This window comes from Trematomus bernacchii, unplaced genomic scaffold (assembly GCF_902827165.1).
Source record: "Trematomus bernacchii unplaced genomic scaffold, fTreBer1.1, whole genome shotgun sequence".
Taxonomy (NCBI): domain Eukaryota; kingdom Metazoa; phylum Chordata; class Actinopteri; order Perciformes; family Nototheniidae; genus Trematomus; species Trematomus bernacchii.
This window is the reverse complement of record NW_022987782.1, coordinates 2,701,980-2,726,038: the sequence shown is the minus strand read 5'-3', so window position 1 is coordinate 2,726,038 and position 24,059 is coordinate 2,701,980. Positions and strand designations below refer to the sequence as shown.

At 42.3% G+C, this 24,059-nt stretch overlaps 2 protein-coding genes across 2 annotated transcripts in view; one reads left to right on the top strand and one right to left on the bottom strand.

The window, feature by feature from the left end:
* The window catches only part of spag1b (sperm associated antigen 1b), a 32,376-nt gene extending 27,947 nt beyond the window's left edge, over positions 1–4,429 (top strand). Inside the window, exons 15-16 of the mRNA XM_034149390.1 lie at positions 760–1,077; positions 2,324–4,429. Coding sequence (XP_034005281.1) covers positions 760–1,077; positions 2,324–2,452 — 447 coding nt within the window. The 3' untranslated portion in view covers positions 2,453–4,429. The remainder of the gene's footprint in view (positions 1–759; positions 1,078–2,323) is intronic.
* A 13-nt stretch (positions 4,430–4,442) lies between these two features.
* Positions 4,443–24,059, bottom strand: part of LOC117497410 (E3 ubiquitin-protein ligase RNF19A-like) — a 52,838-nt gene continuing 33,221 nt past the window's right edge. Inside the window, exons 5-10 of the mRNA XM_034149389.1 lie at positions 17,327–17,489; positions 11,897–12,011; positions 11,390–11,551; positions 8,792–9,005; positions 8,135–8,278; positions 4,443–7,037 (exon numbers count right to left, since the gene is read on the bottom strand). Coding sequence (XP_034005280.1) covers positions 6,275–7,037; positions 8,135–8,278; positions 8,792–9,005; positions 11,390–11,551; positions 11,897–12,011; positions 17,327–17,489 — 1,561 coding nt within the window. The 3' untranslated portion in view covers positions 4,443–6,274. The remainder of the gene's footprint in view (positions 7,038–8,134; positions 8,279–8,791; positions 9,006–11,389; positions 11,552–11,896; positions 12,012–17,326; positions 17,490–24,059) is intronic.

Genomic DNA, 24,059 nt, shown 5'->3' with positions numbered 1-24,059 from the left:
TCTTCTTCTGCTTTGGGTTTACTGGCAGGCCGCAAACAACTTCACGGCGAGTACAGTAGGTGGCGGTATGCACCTTAAAGTTGCAATCCGCCAAAAAAACGAGAGAAAAAGAAGAAAAACCTCCCGCACCCACTTGCTGTAAATGAGGCGTCTGTTTACCTTCCGACCTCAGACATGAGCTTCGTCTGAGTTATTTAAGCAAACACAAATACAGATCGTCGACCCGTCAAATGCAATAGCAATGCTGATTCGGAAGCGAAGGCGATTAAGAAGGATTGACAAAAGGATTGGATGACGACATGCACGCGCTACGCTACGTGTGAAATGAATAAACTGTGCCAGGTGTGTCGTATGCACACTAAATAGGCTCAGCAGCTAACACACCTTTATTATATATCCTCCTGAGAGCAACTGCATCCGTCTGCCATGAACCCTACAGAAACCTACGTGTTAGTTGTGGCCCATAGTGGCCTCCATTTGTGTCGTGTAAAATGGGGGAAATCAAAAGTTAGCAAATCCCCATGTCATGTTCATAAAAACATTTAGTTTTAGGTCAAATAATTACACTGCTCTGAAACTCACTACACTAACTCCTAAGATGTTCCCTTACTATAATTAATTAAAAAGATTGAACTCACAACACTGGTAATAACAAACTTACACGCTAAACACTCTGTGTATTTACCTGAATGGTTCCTCAAACAAACCCTTTCCCCCCTTCTCTCCTCTGTAAATAACTCTGTAATTCTTCTTCCTCAGGTTGCTGGAGACGAGGAAACGCCGGGCGCTGCTCAGTCAGAGAGTCCCAGATGGGAGGAACCCATCAACCTTCAGCTGACCAACGCCTACGAGTACGGCCAGGCCCTGAACGCAGCGCGCTGCAGCGGGAACACGGCGGCCTGCGCGGCCCTGCTGGCCTCAACCCCCCCCGAGAGGCTTCCCCACTTCCTGAGCACCCAGCTGGATGGGAACACCATCAGCTTCATCATGCAAGCACTGGACTCACACCTCCTGGAGAAAGACCCCCACCTGGTGTACCAACACCTCCATCATCTGCACACCGCCCACAGGTTCTCGGTGAGATGCTTCATATAAGTCTTTGTAATTTAGCAAAATCACATCTCCCGGGTTGGAAGGGACAGACAGACAGACAGACAGACAGACAGACAGACAGACAGACAGACAGACAGACAGACAGACAGACAGACAGACAGACAGACAGACAGACAGACAGACAGACAGACAGACAGACAGACAGACAGACAGACAGACAGACAGACAGACAGACAGACAGACAGACAGACAGACAGACAGACAGACAGACTAGTGATCCCAATTTGGGAAATTATTTTGTTACAGAAGCATCAGTGTTTGGACATTAAAATTAATATACTTAAAAAGTGGAATTGAGAATTAACAATGTATTCCGTTACAATTACAAATGTTACCTTGACCTGTTCAAAAGTAATCAGTTACCTAACCAATATCAATATAGTAATGTAACCTGATTACTTTCTGTCACTTTTGGATACCTTAACATAAAGTAAGCAAATAGACAAGGTCACTCTGTAACTGTAACGGAACGTCTACACAGCAGCGTTAAAAAAATCTTGGAGGTGGGCGTATCTGAAGCTTGGGGATTCTTTGCGAACAACCAATCACATGAATCTCCCGCCCCCGACATACGAAGCAAAAAAGCCCGAAGTAAACTGGATATAAACTCCCCAAAACAGGCGAAAAGCTACCACTGTCTCTGCCACCTCCCTCCATGCCTGGCTCCTCCGGTTTGTATCCCGGTAGGTAAATAGGGACTGGTCATAAAGCACCGGGTGATTCCCTACCGCTCATTTCTCCTCCATTTTTTGGAATATGAGGAAATGACCTGCGGTATGTCTCTCCCAGCATACACGCCGTTTGATTGGCTAGAGCTTGAACTGTCAGATTTGCATACACGGGATTTGATTGGCTGACGCTTCCACCTCAGCCTCAAAAGTTGAACATTGTTCAACTTTGAATCCTCAAAATCCTGAAAATCTCCGCTCGCCTGCCCACAATGCAGTTCGGCGAAAAGTGAGGCAAAGTGACGTCACCCCATTCAAAGTGAATGGGCAGAAGCGTTTCAAGATTTTTTTAACGCTGCTGTGTAGACGTTCCGTAAGGGAAAAGTTACAGATCTTCTCCTAACTACGTAATTCCGTTACATATGATATTTTTTTCCCCAAGCCTGCACATTTCCTTACATAGATCACCACGACGACTATTGAATGAAAACACGTTTTTGTGCTCTGTGTGGTTTTGGTGATGAAATGCTGTGTTTTTTCAGGTTGTATTGATGCTGCTGGAGAAGGACGAGCGTCGCCACATGACCCAGCTGTTTGAGCATCTGTCTGCTGTGCAGAGCGCAGAGTTCACTAAGAACGATGTCCAGAATCTGGCCAACAAGTACATCTGACCCCCCAAATCTCCCCCCTCCCCCCTCCCCCCGCTGCATGAGCATCTGCACCACTACAACTCTTGGATCTATGCAAAACGATGCACAACAACTGAGTCCACAGACAGGAAGCTGCAGAAGGTGCCGCGGTGGAACTTGTTCACTGCTGTGCTGTAGATGAACTGATCACTGTATGTTTAAGTGACAGTAAGGAATATATTTTTCTGCCCAGAACATTTTGCTATGCAGATTTACTTTTGTACCACCATTTGCATTGTACAACATCAAGGCAGTGGGATAATATGGACCTTTCACTTTAGTGTATTGATAAAAATATCACTTTAGTGTATTGATAAAAAAGGTCCAATGTACAATTTCATGCAACGCTACAGGCACGTGTTCCCCTCTCAGGACTGGCTCATGTTCCCCGGAAGGAGTCCTTTGTTATCGAGCTTCATTCAGACAGCAGCTGAAATCAGAAATGATATTTAGTTCTGGGTGAATAGAGCCAAGGAACATGTGAGCTAATTTGCTACTGAGCTAAGAAAGGTCTCTGTTGCTTTGGGTTTAATCCATAAGATAAATTAAGAGTTTTATTTTGACCATATGTACTCTATGATCTCTGTGGGGGGAATGGACCTGCTTTCATTGCTCTTCCGTGCAGTTTGATATCAGTATCTGTTGAACTGATATCAACTGACAGTGTTGTAGGAAACAAGATTCTAATGTCTAGAGTCAAAGGCAGTTTTTTGTCTCATGTCCATAAGGAATGACAGGAAGTCATTCACCCATTTGTTTACCAGATGAGCCTCAGCCATGCAGATGTGACCTGGAGAGAAGCAGCATCTGCATGAGAAGTTCCTCAGACTTCAGGCTAGGGATGAGTGTGCAGATACTTCTAGAGAAAGAGTATATCTATATCACTTTTTAATGGTTTGGATTTATGCATAATAAATCATACGTATATTCACTAAGCTACATGCGCGTAATTGTTTGAAATATGTCATTTATTTGCTAACTTAAAGACATTCTTTCAATGTTTAGTATTTCATTATTGAACATTCCAGTCATCCAAAATGAAGAATGCCTCAATCCAAACCATTGTTTTCAAAGGTTTTACAAATTCTACATGAATGTACTAAATGTAGTCAAGAGGCAATAACTTCACATGTTCCACAGTTTCTCCTCACTGCGGTTTGAACGTACTTAAATAGAGATGTATTAACAATGAGTGCAGTGTTCACAGAGTGCAGTGTTCACAGAGTGCAGTGTTCAGAGAGTACAGTGTTCACAGAGTACAGTGTTCACAGAGTACAGTGTTCAGAGAGTACAGTGTTCACAGAGTACAGTGTTCACAGAGTACAGTGTTCACAGAGTACAGTGTTCACAGAGTACAGTGTTCAGAGAGTACAGTGTTCACAGAGTACAGTGTTCACAGAGTACAGTGTTCACAGAGTACAGTGTTCACAGAGTACAGTGTTCAGAGAGTACAGTGTTCACAGAGTACAGTGTTCACAGAGTACAGTGTTCACAGAGTACAGTGTTCACAGAGTACAGTGTTCACAGAGTACAGTGTTCACAGAGTACAGTGTTCACAGAGTACAGTGTTCACAGAGTGCAGTGTTCACAGAGTACAGTGTTCACAGAGTACAGTGTTCACAGAGTACAGTGTTCACAGAGTACAGTGTTCACAGAGTACAGTGTTCACAGAGTACAGTGTTCACAGAGTACAGTGTTCACAGAGTACAGTGTTCACAGAGTACAGTGTTCAGAGAGTACAGTGTTCACAGAGTACAGTGTTCACAGAGTACAGTGTTCACAGAGTACAGTGTTCACAGAGTACAGTGTTCACAGAGTACAGTGTTCACAGAGTACAGTGTTCACAGAGGGCTGCTCAATCAACTGGGGAAATGTTTTCTTCTCTGTGCTAAGGTGAAATGAAATAGTTAAATAAAAATAAAATGGATTAACAGTGCTTGCATTGCCTGATAAACAGAGGACAGGACAAGAGTAATTCATATTTTTTATTTATTTTTCTGATATGCATATAGTAAAGCAAATGATCAAACAAATATACAAATGCCATTCTGCACAAATTACAAATGATATCTGGCACTAGTGTGGAAATTAGGATCAAGAAAACTGAAGTTTTGGTAAAGAATGAGAAACGAACCCAGGGAGAAAGACAACATGTTTGCTTTAATGGGGGGGAAGGACTGCAGCATGTAGCCTTATCAACTGAACCAGAATCAGTGATCATTCAGTAACAGACCTGGGTCAACATACCATCCAAGATGCTTTGAGCTTCCTGCTAGAGGTTCACCTGAGCGGCTCAGGGTAAAGCTGACCACTGAGCAGTGAAGACAGGCTTTTCTGCAAAGTGTTGAAAACTGAATTTGACTTCAAGTCTGCTCAGCAGCACCGATTGGCAACACAAACAGAAGTCACAGTAAAGTCAACAGGGAAGGTAACCCAGAACCAACCTTTGTATCCCCGCTAACCTCTGCGCCTTGCAGAACATCATCGCAATAAGAAATACAGATAACAGTGCAGGTGCCTTGGGCCTTTGGGAGGCCTCAGATATTTGCATTGGTGAAGCATGTACAAAAACAGCAGTCTGTGTGTCTGTATAATCCTGGGGCGTAGCTTCATTCACCCCCAGGAGGACAAAGGATGCATACTGCGTCTACAGGTGACAAGCCAACGGTATAAGATTTAACAAAAGCCTGAGTGCTGTCTTTGGTAGGCAATTGAAAAGTCTTCATTTACCATGTCTACCACAGTATGCTGTGTATGTGAATGAGCATCCCTCCTACACAGACAGACATTCTGCAACCTATAATGAGTAGTTGTTTGAGGTGTTAAAGACACGGTGGAGAGAAGAACAGAACACAAACAGCTCTTGAAGGCACCATGAGTTACAAAGAAAGATATCAAAGCTCTCTCTTACTCAGTGAGGCGAGGCCGTCAGCCTGAATAAATCACCTTTGAACAGGACAAAACATTTTCTTTATACAATTTCACAGAATTGACCAACCCATTGGTTAATTTTAATATAATGACTTTCAGCATTATCTCAAAAACTGTGGCCTTCCAGAGACCTTTCTCAAAGCAATCCCCCCACCCTTAACATATCATAACAAGCTTTTCACAGAACAAAGCAGGGTGTCCAAAGTCATTTTAGCACTAAAACACACACTGAGAGTTAAAGGCAATGTCAGCTTCAGGTCTAAACTGGATCAGTTGTGTCCATCCATCTAAACAGAATCTCAGTTGGGGGTTTTTTGCGCAAAAATGATGAAGGATCTCAAACCCAGGCGTTAAGATTATACATTACAGTTCAAACAAACATCCAGGAAGGAAAATATTATAATAAAGGTTCTTCTGTTACTTAAGTTTGGGGGTGGGGGGGGGCAGAGGAAATAGTGAATCGTATTGTGGAAGCAAGATTAAATACTAGCAGAGCTAGCACAGTGGTTGGGTTTATCCTACACAGATCAATGGGACAGCAACCAATATCTGTTTCAAGCGGTCACTGAGTGAACTGTGAACAGAAAGAGTCCGCAGTGTGCGGCTCGCTCAGGGAGAACCAGCATTCATAACCTTACATTTCTCACCAGGCTGCACTTTGGAAAGCTAGTAATACTCCCAACAAGCCCGTCAGCAGACAAACACACATCTGTTAACTCAGGGCTGCTTTTAATGAAGGAGAAGAAATCCCAAAATAACACAGCAACTTTAAGGGAAGAACATGTTGGTTAAACTGTACGCTGTGGTTGTTAGTTCGGAGGAAAAGATGTTAACTCATAATAGCATGTGTGCAGCACTTAAGGTATTGAGATGTCATATGTCAGTCTGTATACAGGCGTTCTTGGGCTGTGGTGGGGGGGGGTGGTTGTTGTTGTTCTCTTTTAGCTCTCTGGTGTTGCTGTGAGAGTCCAGCTCAGCAGGGCACACCAGGTTGACATTCTCCTCTGTAATGTAGCAGAGAGGGGGGGGCTCTGCGCCGGGGCCCAGGGAGGAGGTGGTGGAGTGGGGGGAGTTCACAGCTCCATGTCCCTGTGAGGAGGAAGCAGAAGCAGGGCAGGTCTCCAGGCGGTCGTTCTCCACCTCAGGTAAGGGGCTGACGGTGGCGAAGCGGGGGTGGTAGTCCCCCCCACTGGAGCCGTGGCTGCAGGACGTCTTCATGCTCTCCAGGTCGGAGCAGCTGAACTCCGAGAAGTGGCTGGAGTGAGAGTCGGCCACAGAGGGCAGGCTTCCGCTCAGCGAGGGGGAGTCGAACTCGGAGGAGTGGGTGCTGCGCTGCTCCAGCAGCTGGGCGTCCAGGTCCTCCCGTGTCTCCTTGATCTTGGTGCCGCCCCCTTTCTTGCGCAGCTTGCTTTTGCTCTTTTTGGCCCCAGAGCTGGAGGAGGAGGAGCAGGATGCCTCTTTGGCCCACTTTGTGGAGGTGCCTTTGCCTTCTGAGGACGGGCAGCCACTGGAGGGGCAGGTCCAGCCGCAGCGGCCAACATGGCCTCCATCCTCCACGCTGCTGCTGCCACTGTGGCGCCGCAGTTTGCCCGGTTTGGATTCAATGTCCACCTGGACCTCCATACTGTTCCCATCTCTGAAACATGAGAGGGAAGCATGACACAAACAATAATCTGAAGGAATGAAGAGAAAACTTTAGCAGTGTATATGGGTGTGGGTGTGTGGGTAGCATGACAAAAGAGTCTCAAAAGGCTGATTTACAGAAAAGCTGAAAGTCCGAAGAGACAGGCAGGATGCACTAAACTGTTGGCAGCTTGTTGTCAAATCAAATAAAAATCAAATCAAGTTTTATTTATAAAGCACATTTAAAAGCGATTTTTGGTCGAGCCAAAGTGCTGTACATGTAATAAAAACACATTACTACAATCACAATAAAAGACAATAAATTACAACAGATATATATAAAAAAAAAACACAAGGAAAAGTCAGGAGTCGTGGTCCGCTCTAGCTAGAAGGCCAGAGAGAAGAAGTGTGTTTTTAGTGTAGATTTAAAAACCCCTAGGGTCTGGGCCGACCTCACATGGAGGGGCAGAGTGTTCCAGAGCCTCGGGCCAGCTGCTGCGAAGGCTCGGTGCCCTCGGGTTTTGAGCCTGGTCTTGGGCACTACCAGCAGCAGCTGGTCAGCAGACCTTAAAGCTCTGGCTGGGGTGTAGCGCTGGAGGAGTTCGGCTATATAGGCCGGAGCCAGCCCATTTAGTGCTTTAAAAACAAATAAAAGGATTTTAAAATCAATTCTGAACCGAACTGGAAGCCAGTGTCGTGAGGCCAGAATTGGGGTGATGTGGTCAAGCTTTTTGTGGCCAGTCAGAAAACGTGCAGCTGCGTTTTGGACTAGCTGCAGGCGTTTAATTGAGGCCTGGTCCATACCCACATACAGAGCATCACTAAAAACTAAATGCTTCTATAATAAATACTGGATCCTCATCTTAAATACAGCCAACCCACATGAATATTCTATCTTACAATTTCAAATATTAATAGTTGAATGCCTTTCTTCAGTACTGACGTGAGCAGTGATATTCACTCTGTATTAATGTTGTGTGATCAAAGGTATGCAAGTTATAGATATTTCACGGTCTCCTATTTCAGACAGCGATTACAGAAAAGCGCACACATGTTGATGCCTTCTCTCTCCTGACAGCTTCCTGAAATCTAAACCGCCGGTCAGCCCACCTGTCCAGGGGCATGTAGGCGTTCAGAATGGATCCAGCCATTGCCTTGGTGCTGGCGTTGTCGCTGATGGTGCCCAGGCTGACGGTGCCAGACTCCCCGCTCAGACTGCAGCGCTCCTTCTGCACATCCGCCTGCACCTCCAGCCTGACAACAACATATATCATTAATATATATAGGGCTGTGGTTGTAAACTCAAACTAATTAAAAAGACTCAAACTGAACTAAAACAAGATTGCATGGCTGAATTAAAATGATCATAAAGACAAATCATTTAGCTATTATAATTTAATCAATACCAAAGAATGACGAAGCAGCAATGTCTGTAAACTCTGCAACATTAAACTCCAAAAATTGAACAGATTTCAATATTGTAGTCCATATAACCTGTTGGTTTTTAACTCCACTGAATCCTCTACCGACCGGCTTAACGCCTGGAAGGAAGATATACAGGAAGATATTTCCTTGTATGACTGGGGTGTGATATACATAGGCAAACTGTGAATACCAGATAAAAATTGCTACAACACAACTGGCTGACGCGCACGTACATAACACCTGTGAGATTAAATCAGTTTAATAATAACATTCCAGATATTTGTATTAAGTGTGAACAGTCTAAAAATTGTCAAAGTCAAAACTAAAATGTGGTTTCAGTACCTGTTCAGGTAGTGCACCATGGCGCTGCCGGAGAGGCTGCCGGTGATGCTGGCCCCGGCCAGGGCCCTGGTGGACGCCGTCTCACTCAGGCTGCCCCTGGTGGCCCCCACACGGTCCATGTGGCTGCCGCTGGCACTCAGGCTGCCGGTCAGCCCCCCCACACTGCCTTCACCTATACTGGGGTTGTTTCTGGTGTCTGCCACTGATGTAGTATCTGCATAGAAAGAGCCATCATGAATGATCAGTCCCAATCGGGAAGGAAGGTCAGTGCTGGGTCTTAAATGATGAAATTAGAATCATGAATTGTTTAACCTGTTAAGCACCAAGCCTGTTTTTCATGTTTCAGGCTCGAAAATGACATGCCCAAAACAAATTACTACAACTTAACTTCTAAAAGGGTTATATGAATAATTTCTTTTATCAAAGCAAGGTTACATCTGTGAGTTGGATGTAGAAGTGTCAGAATCAATATTGATGTTTTTTATTTTAAAGAAAATTCAGATTTTACATAGTAAAAAACTGTAAATTATAGTGTCCGTCCAAATATTCTTTTTTACTTATAGTGAAAACTACCCTTGGATGATGGGTTAGTAGCAGAGATGGGGTCGTTACTAAAAAAAAGTAATATATTACATATTACATATTACTTTAAAAAAAAAGTAATATATTACACTACTTCGTTACTCTCTACATAAAGTAACTCGTTACTTTACTCGTTACTTTACTCGCAGGGCCGGCCCGCCCCTCCCTACAGGCAGATCACGCAGACTGCTAAAGTTTCAAATGTTTTCTTTAGTTCAGTTTCCATTGTCGCATAAGACTGATCCAGATAGCTCTGACCATGGCTGTCCTCTGTCTCCTGCTATCTGTATTTTGCGCAGTATATCTCTGAACGATGCGATGGTGATTCCACTGTGCAAATGGGCAACATTACCTCTACTATGAAGGATGCTACAAGCCTGTCCATCTCTGCTTTGGTTACCGGTCCTCCAAATTCTAATTTGTGCCGCTTCGGAGTCGGCGGCGGCGACTCACAACATCCTCACTCTGGGTTCGGGGGTCCGGTCCTTAGCTATTAGCTTCACCTTAGCATGTGTTCTTTGCAGGTGTTTGTTGAGGTTTGACGTGGTGTTTGCAGCAGTGTATAACAGCTTCTGGCCTGGACACAGTTTGCACCTCACCGTCACATTCCTGTCTATTCTTCGGACAAACTCAAAATAATGGGCATACCTCCACCCCTCGAAAGTTATCGCTGACTCTGCCATGTTTATGCAGCACTGCACGTGGATATGTGGACGCGCAAGTCGCGCAGATTACGTACATATAAACCTGCGGCGGAAACCCCTCTTGTCTGTCAGTGTGATTATGACTGATTTTATAAAAGTAACGAAGTAACGCGTGTCGGGGCAATGTGAGTAACTGTAGTGTGATTACTGAATTATAAAAGTAACGCGTTACACTACTCCGTTACCGACAAAAGTAATATTATTACAGTAACGCGTTACACCCAACTCTGGTTAGTAGACTAAAAGCTTTATGAATCCAAAGTACAACATATAATAAGTACCCTGTATCAAGATTGATGCAAAACAAGTGACATTTGACCTTTTTAGAGAGGTTTAACCAAAACCACCCCACCTCTGAGGTGATTTGGGTGAAAATGTTTTTTTTTCCATATCTCTGGCCCCCCTTGGTCGATTTTGATGGTTGACACCTCTTTCTGACCGTTAGAGCCAAAATAATCGAAGGGGGAGTCCCCCACACACACATGTTGTGAAGAGAAAAGGTGAGGGCTGCGCGCATGTAATTTTGCAGCAGAGTGGACCGATCTCTCGCTCTGACATTTGGAAACGAAAAAGCAGTTTTATTGCTTATGGATTATCAGAAATCATTTCAAAGAGGACACAGACACATTGGATTAACCTATGGATTAACTGCAGCATCGTTTTTTTATCGTTTTAATGCCATTGAAGACCACTTTTGACCAAGGTAAGCCATGTTAGCGTTTCTAGCTACCTAGCTCCACATGTTATGATGTACGCTTTCGTTTATAGCGTCGCAAATGTTTATCACTGAGTGTTGAGGTTTTTTACACCGATTCTGTGTCTCCAGGAGATGCTAATCGAGGGGTTGGCTGTGCATCTAGGATAAGTAATAAGCGAGTTATGAGTGAGTTTAGGTGCAGTTTTAGGTTACATCTTTTCGCTCGTGGCTAATTCAGAGGCTGAGTGTTAGCATTGTGTTTTTTTTTTGGATATTTCTTTTAAAAAGATCAGTTAGCTGAGTTTCTTCCCGTTACATGGATATAAAACATTCCTAATTTATTAAATATTAAGATTCCTTAGACGTTGTTTCCTGCAAATGACGCGTTTATCCGCACGGTACCGGGGGGGCGGTGCGTAACAGGTTAAGAAGCCATGAGCTTTGGGTCTCTAAGAAGATGCACAAAGAGGACAATTTTCTCTTCAAACCAGCAGATTTCTCTAGGACAGGGACTCGGTGGTTTATGTGTCAGCAAAGACTTGGGAATAAACACATAAAGTCACTCTTGGGTGTGGGGAAGTGGGGGTTATTTGGGGTGTGGGCAGTGAAGCCTACCAGTGGCCCCCGCCCCGCTGCCAACATTCATGTCATTCTCGTCGTCAAATTCTATGCGAACTCCTTTGCCATTCCCAGCGGAGACTCCACACCCCCCGCTCCGGCACAATGAGATGGGCACCACGCCGTAGACGTACGCCAGCATGATGGGAACTCCAATTCCTGAGGACCAGAGACAGAGAGACAGAGACCAGCAGGGACACTTTAGACCAGGCATTATACACAAAACAGTGGAGCACACTATCGCATACACACCATATACAAAACCATCTCTTTCTCCATCTTCATGTAGAGAAGAGTAAAAAACAATTCACTTTTCAATAGTTATGTTATGGTATGTTATGTAACTTAGTGATTAGTAAGGTAACTAGTTGACTTTAAGTAAGCTAAAAGATATTCTTTTAAATAATAGGAACTCTGAGAATAAACTAAATAAATTCCTGAGGCTAGCAAAGTAAAACAAGGATATGTCAATGAAAATAGTGCGTGAAGGCGACGGACACTGACCCACAGTGACTGCAGCCACCACTGGAGACACGATGACAGAGAGAGTCACCCCCCCCGCGATCACCAGGTTCCTCTTGTGGTTGGCGATATCTTTGCCTTCATAACGGTTGTGGATCTTTCAGAGAGAAGCAGAGCAATGAGACTCACACAGTCTGTGTCCAAATCAGCTGAGAGCACAGTTTTGTGGCCTTGAAGACACCACATTATAGGACTGACAGTAGACAGGAACAGTGTCAACAACTCTACATTGTTGGGTTGAGTGGAAGACTCATGTTATTTTAATCTCCTAACAACTGGTCACATGGTAGCCAACAAGCCAGAGTGGGAAAGTAATTCTCCAGTGTACAGTAACCAGCCACCGATGACAGCTGACATATTTTGAGAATAGATTAAAGCAGTGGTTCCCATCCGGGAAGGATGCTGCAGGATTCTCTCCCCGTGTAATGAGCGTTTTCCGGATTCCAACATTCAGTGCATTTTCGACTTCTGATCCCTTTGCTGGGAGAAATGTTTCAAAAGATGTGAACTCTGTCTGAAGTGTTTGTGCTGATTCAGTGTCTGTGTGTCAGCAGAGCGTCAGAACAAAGGGAACACGTCTGTCCGAGGCAAACACAGACTGTTCAGCCAATCAGTTTTTTTATTGTCCTCCTCTGTCACTGAGTGACAAGGTTCATTTAATGTTGAAATTCTTGCCAATAAAGATTTAAGTGAGATATTTTTCAGAATTTGGTTGACATAGGAGAGATTTTTGCCAGCTCAGGCCACAGAGACAAAGTACTTCTGATGAGACTTGTAACTATATTGCAAGTAACTGGCCTTGTCATGGTGATTCACCAGGCTCCATATTCAAAGTCAAGACTGAACAGCTTCATTCATGCAAGGCATGTGGAATGCAGGTGATTCATGCTCAGATGTTTCACATGTGTCATGTGAACCCGGCTGAATGTGCTCTGGTTTGTCAGGGAGGAAAAGTTTGTTGGCTCTAGCTTCTTTTTGGCAGGCCTAAAAAGGGGAATTCTGGAGAGTCTGAATACTTTCATTTTGTTATAATGTCAAGTTCTTATTGGACAAGCAGAAACTGATTAGTGATACAGCACAACCCAAGTGTATATACTAGGGCTGTCAGTCGATTAAAATATCGCAAATTAATCGCACATTTTGTATCTGTTCTAAATGTACCTTAGAGGAATATTTTTCAAGTTTTTAATACTCTTATCAACATATGAGTGGACAAATATGCTTTATGCAAATGTTTGTTTATTATCATTGGAACAATGACAAATATTCTCCTGAATATTCTCAACACAACAACCTCTGAACAATGACAAATGTTCTCCTGAATATTTTCAATACAACAACCTGGAACCTCTCTCTCTCTCTCTTACACTCTCTCCCAACCCTGTGTACTTCTTTGCACTGAGCCAGTTGCTCAAACAGACAAGCCTGTTTACAGTTGTCGGCGAAATGCCGCTCCTCTGTCTTCATAAAGGCCCTGACACACCAAGCAGTCACCAGAGAACTCGCCGACGCCGACTGTTGCGTCGCCGTGTTCTCCTGCGTCTTGGCCATGTGTCGCACTGGAACACACCGCAAAGACTTTAGCCGAGCACGTACGAACTGCGCATGCGTGAGTGGCAATAACTCTCCTTACCAGCAGGCGGCGGTAGTGTGTATTCGTAATTCAAAAGAGGCAACAACCGGAAGACAGAGAAGAAGAACAGACTGCGTGATCTAAACAAACAACAAATAGCGTGTGCGTTCCATTAGGGATGTGCAATTAATCGTATTTTAATCGCAATTACGATTTTGGCCTGCCACAATTACGAAAACAACAATTATTTTGCTTTGCTAGGTTGTGACAGTGCACTGCAACATATTTGATCTAATTAATTTTGGTCTCATTTATTTGTATTTATCATATTTATATATGTTTAGTAGCTTGTGGAAGTGCGCTCCAAAATATTTGTTGATCTTGTTTATTGGTATTTATTATTTTGATATTATTTATTTAAATGTATCATTTATTTTTGTATTGGTTTTTCAGTTGAATTATACGTTCAGGGTAATCAACAGTTAAAAAGATACTGTTCAAATTATTATTTGTATTTGTTTTAAAGTTCAATAAATAGATTTTTTCAAAGTCAATGAATAATCGTATTTAATAATCGTCATATCAATTATTGACCCAAATAATCGTGATTATGATTTTTGCCATAATCGCACAGCCCTACGTTCCATTGTCATGGTCGTCCATCGAAAACATGTTTCGTGCGGTACTGGATCAGCCATTGGAGTGTTGCTTGTGGAAGACATTCTCAAGCAACCGTTTCGCTTCTCATGCACTGATTCGCTAGCTGAACAGCCAATCAGAGTGATTTCTTTGTCCGACTGCCTGTGGCCGACGCACGGCCGATTCAACATGTTGAATCGGCCGTGCGTCAGCCATGAAAGGCCAAATAAGGCGGGACACACCAAATTGAGTTTGGGCGACAGGGCACGCTTCGTCGTCCGACTAACGAAAACGGCCTATTTCGGCCTGGTGTGTCAGGGCCTTAACAGTCAAAGCATGAGACTGAAGTTTGTGGGTCAAAATAATGCGCTGTGATTAGGGGTGTAACGGTATACGTATTCGTACCGAAAATATTCGGTATGGGCCCTTCGGTTCGGTACACGTGTGTACCGAAGTGTACCGAACGAATATAACGTTAAACGTAAACAATTGAGAACGTGAACAACTTTTTGCAAGTAATCTCAGGTGCTGCGTCGCAGCATTCAGTGTAATTTTCTCACATTGGGTTCAACGCGTCATAGAGCGGCCAAGTCATTTCATTGGACGAGAGGCATACTATGAGAGCTGGTCACAGGGATGCGTTCAAATTTAGTCAGTAATTTGAGGAACTAGCGAAATGGCGAACGCAGATAAAGTTGAGCTCGAAAATCCTCCAGCATCATTGAAGTCTCCGGTTTGGGAACATTTTGGTTTCGCAGTTACGTACAAGGATGACGGACAAAGACAGGTGGACCGAACCAAAGCTGTTTGTCGGCATTGTTCAACTAAAATTGGTTACGCGGCTGGCAATACATCAAACTTGCACACTCATTTGAAAAGGCATCACCCGAACGTGAATATCACCGGTACCAAAAGAAAAATGACTAAAGTGCAAACCCAACTCCCACTAGCATTTAAGCCTCCACCACTCGCAAAAAGTTCAGACCGAGCCAAAGCTATTACAAACGCCAAATATCCTTATGTTGCCATATTAGCAAAGCGCTACCTGGCTGTATCTGCTACCTCTGTCCCTAGCGAGAGGGTGTTCTCCACAGCAGGAGATTAGTGCCAGCAGATCTGCCTTTTCGGCAAGCAATGTGGACAAGTTCATTTTTCTTAAAAAAAACATGAAAATACAATGACAAGCCTAATGTCAAGCTGGCTGCTTAGGGGATTACTAGTACAGTACAGATTATTTCAGTTAATCGAAATGCTGCACCTTAATGTTTAACTAACAACAACAACAACGTCAAGCCTTTGGGCTCTGAAACTACGGGACGGGCCGAGGACAAATACACATGCGTTAATCGCACGTTAAAATAATTAGTGGCGTTAAAAATAAAATGCGTTAACGCGTTATTAACGCGTTAACTTGACAGCCCTAGTATATACACAAACAACTAATGACCTCAGCTGGCTTAGGATAACTTAAGAGGCTGAAAATACATGACAGTATGTGTTCTACTTTTACAAAACGTTTAGTTACTGAGAGGAAGACATGCAAACTCTGCCGGCAAAAAGTCGCCTTCCACATCCAGGCAATCAGAGCACATCTTATCGAGGCAGCAGCTTAGCATTATATCAACATATATAGACTAGGGCTGTCAGTCGATTAAAATATTTAATCGCGATTAATCGCATGATGTCCATAGTTAATCGCGATTAATCGCAAATTAATCGCACATTTTTTATCTGTTCTAAATGTACCTTAGAGGAATACTTTTCAAGTTTTTAACACTCTTATCAACATATGAGTGGACAAATATGCTTTATGCAAATGTTTGTTTATTATCATTGGAACAATGACAAATATTCTCATGAATATTCTCAACACAACAACCTCTGAACAATGACAAATATTCTCCTGAATATTTTCAATACAACAACCTGGAACCTTTCTCTCTCTCTTACACTCTCTCCCAACCCTGTGTACTTCTTTGCACTGAGCCAGTTGCTCAAACAGACAAGCCTGTTTACAGTTGTCGGCGAAATGCCGCTCCTCTGTCTTCATAACAGTCACACAGCGTCCAGACGGCAGCGTGCGTTGAAGCTTGCCCGGCGGGCGTGTCTGAAACTCGACCAACAACCAATCACATGAATCTCCCGCCCCGGACACACAAGCACGCGGTTTGATTGGCTAGAGCTTGTACTGGCATATGATTTGATTGGCTGACGCTTCCGTCTAAGCTTCAAAAGTTGAACATTGCTCAACTTTTGAAGCGAGCAACGCGAGCAAAGCGAGGCGACGGAACCACAATGCAGTTCGGCAAAGCGTGACGTCACCCCATTCAAAGTGAATGGGCAGAAGCGTTGAAGCTTCAACGCACGCCGCCATGTGGACGGGCCGTCAAAGCATGCGATCCGAATTATCTAACGCAGCCCCTCGTCCTCCACAATGTTAAGCTGTAGCTACCCATTTAGCTATCGCTGTTGTTGTCCAGGCGTCTCCCCAGCAAACTTTCAAGCGTGGTCTGCCGCAAGCGATCGGCAGGAGCGGGGCTGTCAGCATCAGCTGTGTGCTTGGCTTGCTGTTTAAAACACCTTTTTTTGTATCCATATCTCTCGCTAGAATCTCCCACCATCCAACTAACAACAACAACAACAACAACGTCAAGCCTTTGGGCTCTGAAACTACGGGGCGGGCCGAGGACAAATACACATGCGTTAATCGCACGTTAAAATAATTTGTGGCGTTAAAAAAAATTGCTTTAACGCGTTATTAACGCGTTAACTTGACAGCCCTAATATAGACCTATAATATATAATCATTCTGACCTCAGAGAAAATGAATAAAGTTTTACTTCCATGATGAGGACATAATGTGCGAAGGTATTTTTGCCAACGTGCATATTTGTCAGTGTTTGCTGTGTAGTATTTATTTGTTTCTTATATTCATTTACATTTAGAATACAAACGATAATGTTTATTTTCATATATAACTTATGTACAGAAATAATAATATTATTGATCATAATATACCATAAACGTGCACAGACTAGTTGCTTTAATTGACGACTACTTTAGACTAGAAATCTCTTTAGTCCAGGGCAGCCCTACGTACAGTAAATCTAACATATACAGATCCAAATGAGTCAATGTTCTTCTTTATCCAAGAAACTCTATAAGCAGGGGAACTTAAAAATGTGTCTCCAATTCCTCACCTTCCTCCCAACATATACAGGGATGCCGATAATCATGGCGGGGATAGCAATACCAGCGATTAGAGCGATGCCGACGGGGGCTCCAACAAGCGTTCCCAGCTGCCAAAGAATCTTTTTCTTCCTGCTCCATGGCTTCTTCCCCCAGAAAGTACAGCCTGACGGACTGAGAAAATGTAGAAAGGGAAGACAAGTTAAGGAAAAAGAAGAAAAAAAGGAGGCGAAGCTACATTTCCTTTCGAACAGTTGAAACTGGGATAGGTCTAAATCTTTTATAGTGTTACATAACTGAGGGAAAAGTGTTTCTCCCTGTCGAGACAACAGGTATAAAAGTATGCTGGTTGGCTTTATGGCTTTTCCCCAAAAAAGGGATTTTAATTTAGCATTGCAGGTCAGAAACCTTGAGAGGTGGAAAAACTCAACTGGCTGTTGTTTTACTTATCCAAGCCAAAACTCAGCAAAAACTAAACTTTTCTCAAAACATTAAACCAGCATCAGAATGTTCACTTTCACTTCAACAGAAGATAGAGCTCTTAACAATAGAACTACCTTCCTCCTTTCTTTTTGAAGTATCATTGCTCCAGTGGATGCTGGACATGGCTATCTTATAACACTATATTTATTTTATCTCTCAGTGAGGGAAATGTCCCCCATAAACATGTTTGTCTTTATTTTACAGATGTAACCTGCATCTTATGTGTCTTGTTAAGTGCTCGTTGCTAGGTGAGGGACACCAAAGTTAACTAGAGAATGCAATTCCTGAAGAAATTGCTAGTGGGAATTATGCTGAAAAGCTGATGCTAAACTGCTATGCTGAAAAGTAATGTGTAAGAAGAAAGTGAAGAATTTAGATTGAAATGATATATGAACACTGGGGGCTTGAATGTGTGATAAGTGAAGAAAAGAAAGTAAAAAGGCTTGGAAAAGCAGCAGAATATTTGAACTGCAAACTATTGAACTAACTTGATGGCGAATGATCTGTCGCCATGGCAACGGTATTTTATGACACCCCATAATACGCTTAGATGTGTTGATGGCTGTGTTACCAAACCTGTGAAGTTTTGGGCCGTTTGGAGCATTTTCACTGAAGTTATGAGAAAACCGTGTTTCATGGCGAGCATTGTGTTGCCACTGCAACGACATTTGAAGAAATCTCAAAACTGTCCCTTAGATGTCTTCACGGCTGGACTGTTAGCACCAGCGACATGCAGTCAGGGGAGGCAGAGCCTCACCTGTCATACTCCAATGTAACAGAAAAACAACTAAAGAAAAACTAAATAGTAATAATAATAAAATGTCTCCACTGATCTGTGTTGTAAGTGTGATTTCTGTATGATTCCAATCGCTTTTTATAGTCAAAATCAGCAAATTGGCCGAGCTCCGCTACAACTACATGGGAGCGATGAGGAGTGAGGCAGGGACGAGCTCTGCCTCACGTAAGCCCACAGTAACTGACTGGAGCGCGGGCACTAATGTAGCGCGGGCACTTATTTTGTGAGTGCGCTCAAGCCAGGCTCATTTGCTTACTGTGGGGTAAGGTGAGGCACAGATGAGATCTGCCTCACCTCAGAATGCGTCACCCCACAGAAACTGGCTGGAAAGCGGGCCCTAAGCGCATGCCTGTTACCCTCTCACTGTATGTCACCAATGTAATGTTTGTAGATCCCTTTATTACATTTATCCTCGCCATCCATAGTCTCTAAATAACTTATTTCACGTATATATGATATTTAGGCCCGCTGGTCTCATCATACAACGGCAATGAAAAAAGCACCAGGAGAGGCAGCTATAACCTCTGCCGCACTGAAGGGGGCGCACGTGAGCCCACAGGTTCTTGTTGCTACTGTTATTCTACGCAGAGACGGTAGACGCAAACAACAAACTAGACTTTTGTTTTGAAACTAGAGGGAGATAAGGAGGACTTTTACAAAAAAGTAATGGAGATTGTTGTCCAGAAGGATAGCATGGACTTCATCTTCAAGTCAAGGTAAGACCACAATTGTAATGAACATGGGATCTTACTAAGAAAGAACAATCCAATATTTAGATTTTGGGTATCCTTTTGTTGAACGGTCTGTTTAAAATGAATCGAAGCATCAGACTAAAAAAGCTTTTGAAAATAACCGAATATTTAGATTAAGGTCAAAATATAATATTTGTAAATCTGACTCTGAAAGAGTCAGTGCCTCACCAGCCATGAACCTCACCGCACGTCACTGGTTAGCACACATGTGAAGTTTTAGCACTTTTTGACCATTTTCATAGGAGTTATAGCAATATCGTGTTTTATTGCAAGGGATGCGTTGCCATGGCAACAGCTTTTGAGGAAAATTCACTAATGGCACATAGACATGTTGAGGGCTGGACCATTAACTGTCATCTGACGTCTGGTGGTGTTTTGACCATTTTCACATCAGTTACGACAACATCGTGTTTTATGGCGAGGGATGCGTTTCCATGGAAACAGCCTATGGTGACACCCCATAATTGACATAGAGCTGTTGAGGGCCGGACCATTAACCATTATCTCAAGTCTGGTGCTGTTTTAGACCATTTGCATAGGTATCACGACAACATCGTGTTTCCATGGAAACGGCATATGGTGAGATCTCAGATTTGGCGTCGAGCTGTTGAGGCTTTTTGAACGTTTTGTTGAAGAACCGTAACAGATATCGGTGAAATTTCAACGCGTGAAGCATCTGAAGGAACTTGAGCATCTGAAGTGTGCTTTTTGTGTACTTTCAGGTAGGGCTGTGCGATTATGGCAAAAATCATAATCACGATTATTTGGGTCAATAATTGATATCACGATTATTAAATACGATTATTCATTGACTTTGAAAAAATCCATTTATTGAACTTAAACAAATACAAATAATAATTTGAACAGTATCTTTTTAACTGTTGATTACCCTGAATGTATAATTCAACTGAAAAACCAATACAAAAATAAATAAAATAAGATACATTGATATTTACATTTAAATAAATAATATCAAAATAATAAATACCAATAAACAAGATCAACAAATATTTTGGAGCGCACTTCAACAAGCTACTAAACATATGTAAATATGATAAATACAAATAAATTAGACCAAAATTAATTAGATCAAATATCTTGCAGTGCACTGTCACAACCTAGCAAAAGCAAAATAATTGTTTTTTCCGATTATGTTGTTTTCGTAATTGTGGCAGGCCAAAATCGTAATTGCGATTAAAATACGATTAATTGCACAGCCCTACTTTCAGGTCAATAATGTGGCCTTTTTGGCAGATTAACTAAAGGTGTGCGGCTGCTGTATGGAAGCAAACAAGAGACAGAAGTATTTGAATTTGATCAGACACCGAATTTATAGCATTGAAAATAATTACTTTGAAAATCATGTATCTGAATTTTTTTTGCTCCGAATTTACCCATGTGAAATAAAAATGTAACAATTCAAGTTAAAAAAATTAGAATAGTCAAATTCAGATCCCAAAAATTCAAGTGAAAAAAATTCTAATGCACAATTTCGGTGTATAAAATTCAACGTCAAAAATGTCGGTGTATAAAATTCAACGTCAAAAATGTCGATGCAGCATCATCCGGGCTACTCAGACAGCATATACAATCGAGCCTGAATGCAATCAAACCGACTTCTGGCCTCAGAGCCAAGCGGCGAACTCCGGGACAGTGCAGTGAAGCCCAATGCTGCAAACTGTAGGCGATGGATGCAGATGGGAGCAATTCCCGTAGACCCTATGTTAAAATGTCCAACTTAACATCAGAAAATGGATGTTTCTAGCCTGGATCCACAAAAACATATTCTGTATATAGTTAGATTCCCCTTTCATGACAACGGGACTGCTGCTCCTAGCTCCTCTGTCTCACTGCTAGCTCCGTTAGCTCCGTGATGCTACAGGGGCTCAGCTCATGAGGAGAACACTACTTGAACTCGGCCGTGTTTGTTGTGTTGGCTCCTGGTGGACTATTCGTCATGCAAATATAGGATTTATCTGCGGTTGAAACAGACCGTCCATGAATGCAGTTTCTTCGGTAAGTCAACCCTGCGTACTTTATGTTATGTTACTGGTGTTTTTATTAAGCTAACGTTAATGAATGTTTAGAGTTGGGTTAGCATTTGAGCAAGCGGTAGCTCCATCTGTGCTAACGATGCTATGCGTAGCATCCAAGTTAAACGTAATAGAGAAGTATAAAACATTAAGTGAGATGCTACTGTATACCAAAAGGCTTCTGTGCGAGGTTGGTAAAATAAGGTCATCCTTGTACGTTAGATAGTTAGTTTGCTAGTTAGGTTACTGTATGCATTGTTAAGGTTCATTTAAATTCGCTATGCTCTACTATAGCATAAAATAGACTAGCTAACGTCAACGTATTGTTGAAGAGGCTTAGTGTATATTAATCAACCTCACAATGAAATGTGTGTATCTTTCAAATATGAACGTCACATTTCAAGATGGTCCAGAAATAACGCTCCCTTAGATATTGTAATATGGTTTGTTGAACTGGAGTTATTTATTGCAGCTAACCGCCTATCCGACGAACGACCCAAACATTGTTGTTTTTAATATTATTACCAATGCCTCTTTTCATTTTATTATCATCACACTTGAGAAACAGCCTTATTGTGGCTGTAGAACGGAACATGTAGTGTAGTGTAGTGTAGTGGAAATACGCCATTATGGCGCATTTCCACTACACGGCCTCGCTCGGCCTCGCTCGGTATGGCTAGGCCTCTTCAGGACTGGCTCACTTTATGGCGCATTTCCATTACAGTTTAGGAACTGGGGTAGTATCTATAGTAACGCAGTGTAGGCGGAGCCGTGACGTCATCTTCAATGAGAACCCCAGAAAAACAACACAGCCGTTAGCTGTTAGCACTCAGAGCTCACAGCTCCTCATATATGTTCAGAAACTAGATAAAAGTTAAACAAGTAAAACCACAGACTGTCTGTGTCATGGCGAATACAGTCGCTGCTTTATTTATGTCTGTATAGGCCGTTGTTGTGAGTGTGGACGGTCGGAGCATATACTGCGTTAGCTTAGCCAATCTCCATTTAGAAAACACGCATTTTAAAAGGTTTTTCGCCTGCCGTCTGTCTGCAGACTTGTCAAAGCATTAATTCATGGTTTTTACTAACCGGTATCAGTATGTTGTTACTTCGGCATCATTTTGAAACGTGTATTACAATTAAATCACGGTCAAATATGTCCATCTTGTTGTAGTTGTAGCCCCCTTGCCAGCGATTCTCTCTCTAGTTTAGCATACTCAGCCCGACTCAGCCTCGTTGTCTTTGGCCCTAGACCCACGATTTTATGAGGCCAGAAAAACTGTGAATTAGGACCCGCCGGCCGGTACTAGGCCAAGTGGAAACGCAACCAAAGACGGGCCGCTGACGTCACAGCCCTCTTAAACCGTGCTCCGCGCTGTAGTGGAAACGCGCCATTAATGCCTGCATTTAAGGACGATGAATAGCGTAGTCAATGCTTTAGTGACAAGGAAATGATTTGTTTAAATATTAGATATGACGTTATCTGTGACTTCAGTGAAAATTAAGCTTATCCATTGCATTGCATTTGTTAAATAGGTTTGTGTCTTACCCTTACGTGTGATACATATGAATATGGCAAATTAATTTGACTGACTCATGAAAAACTCATCCAAAGTAACAGTAAAATAAAAAGGACCTACACAATAATACTCAATCAAACTGATAAGATACAGTATAAGGACTGTGATATCCAGCAATTTCTTAAGTATAACAATAAGATTATGACCTGTTTTTAAAAGAAGATAAAAAGTTGTTTGCATTTAAAGACGTCTGTAACCCACGCATGTAACTTTACATCTGTTTGTTCAAAGTCTCCTTAAGGTGATCCAGACAGGCTGGACCAGAGGAGGAGAGACAGATCTGGACTCCTAACAGCAGAGAACTTCAGCATGGATTCCAAGGTACATATACCTTTTTCATAATTTACAAAGAATGCATAAAGTTATTGGTTTTTTAAAATTAAGTAATGACTCAAATACACTGATATACATGCCATTAAACATTACTAAATATACTAGATCACCTACACATCAGTGATGTTGAGTGTACTTTCTTAGCAAAAGGTTACATTTACATTTTACCGAGCAACATAACTTTTTTGTTCAACTTTCACATTTCAATGTATTTAAGGCAAATATTATTGAACATAGTGAGAGCTGCGACCCTTTGTCTCTGCATATTGACTGTAAAAAAACATGTTAAAAGTGATTTTCAGTGAGACAACCGAAAATAGCAAGCTTCTACAGTTGCACTAAGTTTTGATAACAGTTAAATATTATTTTAATAATTCATTTATTTCAATGTTGATTTAGAACGGTTTATTCATAATCTGATTATCTTTGTAGTACACTGTTGGATTTAAAAAACACATTCAAATAAAAAAATCATTATATTTATAGCCCCTGAACAAACAAACACACCTCTTTCTTAAATAACACACTTGCTCTGCAATTATATGTTTTTTGATATTTCTGTTAGGAAAGGACATGCCTGAGAGACAGGACTGCTTCACCATTTTCTCTTTCTCTGAGGGTCCAGAAGAACATCCAAGAGGGACAGGAAAAGCTGATGTTATGAGATTTAAGAGCAGTACAGGACATTCACTAAGAGACACTTATATTGTAACACAAAGACCTGCACACTGACTAGTTTTGTAGTCTAACAGGAACTGAATTTTTGT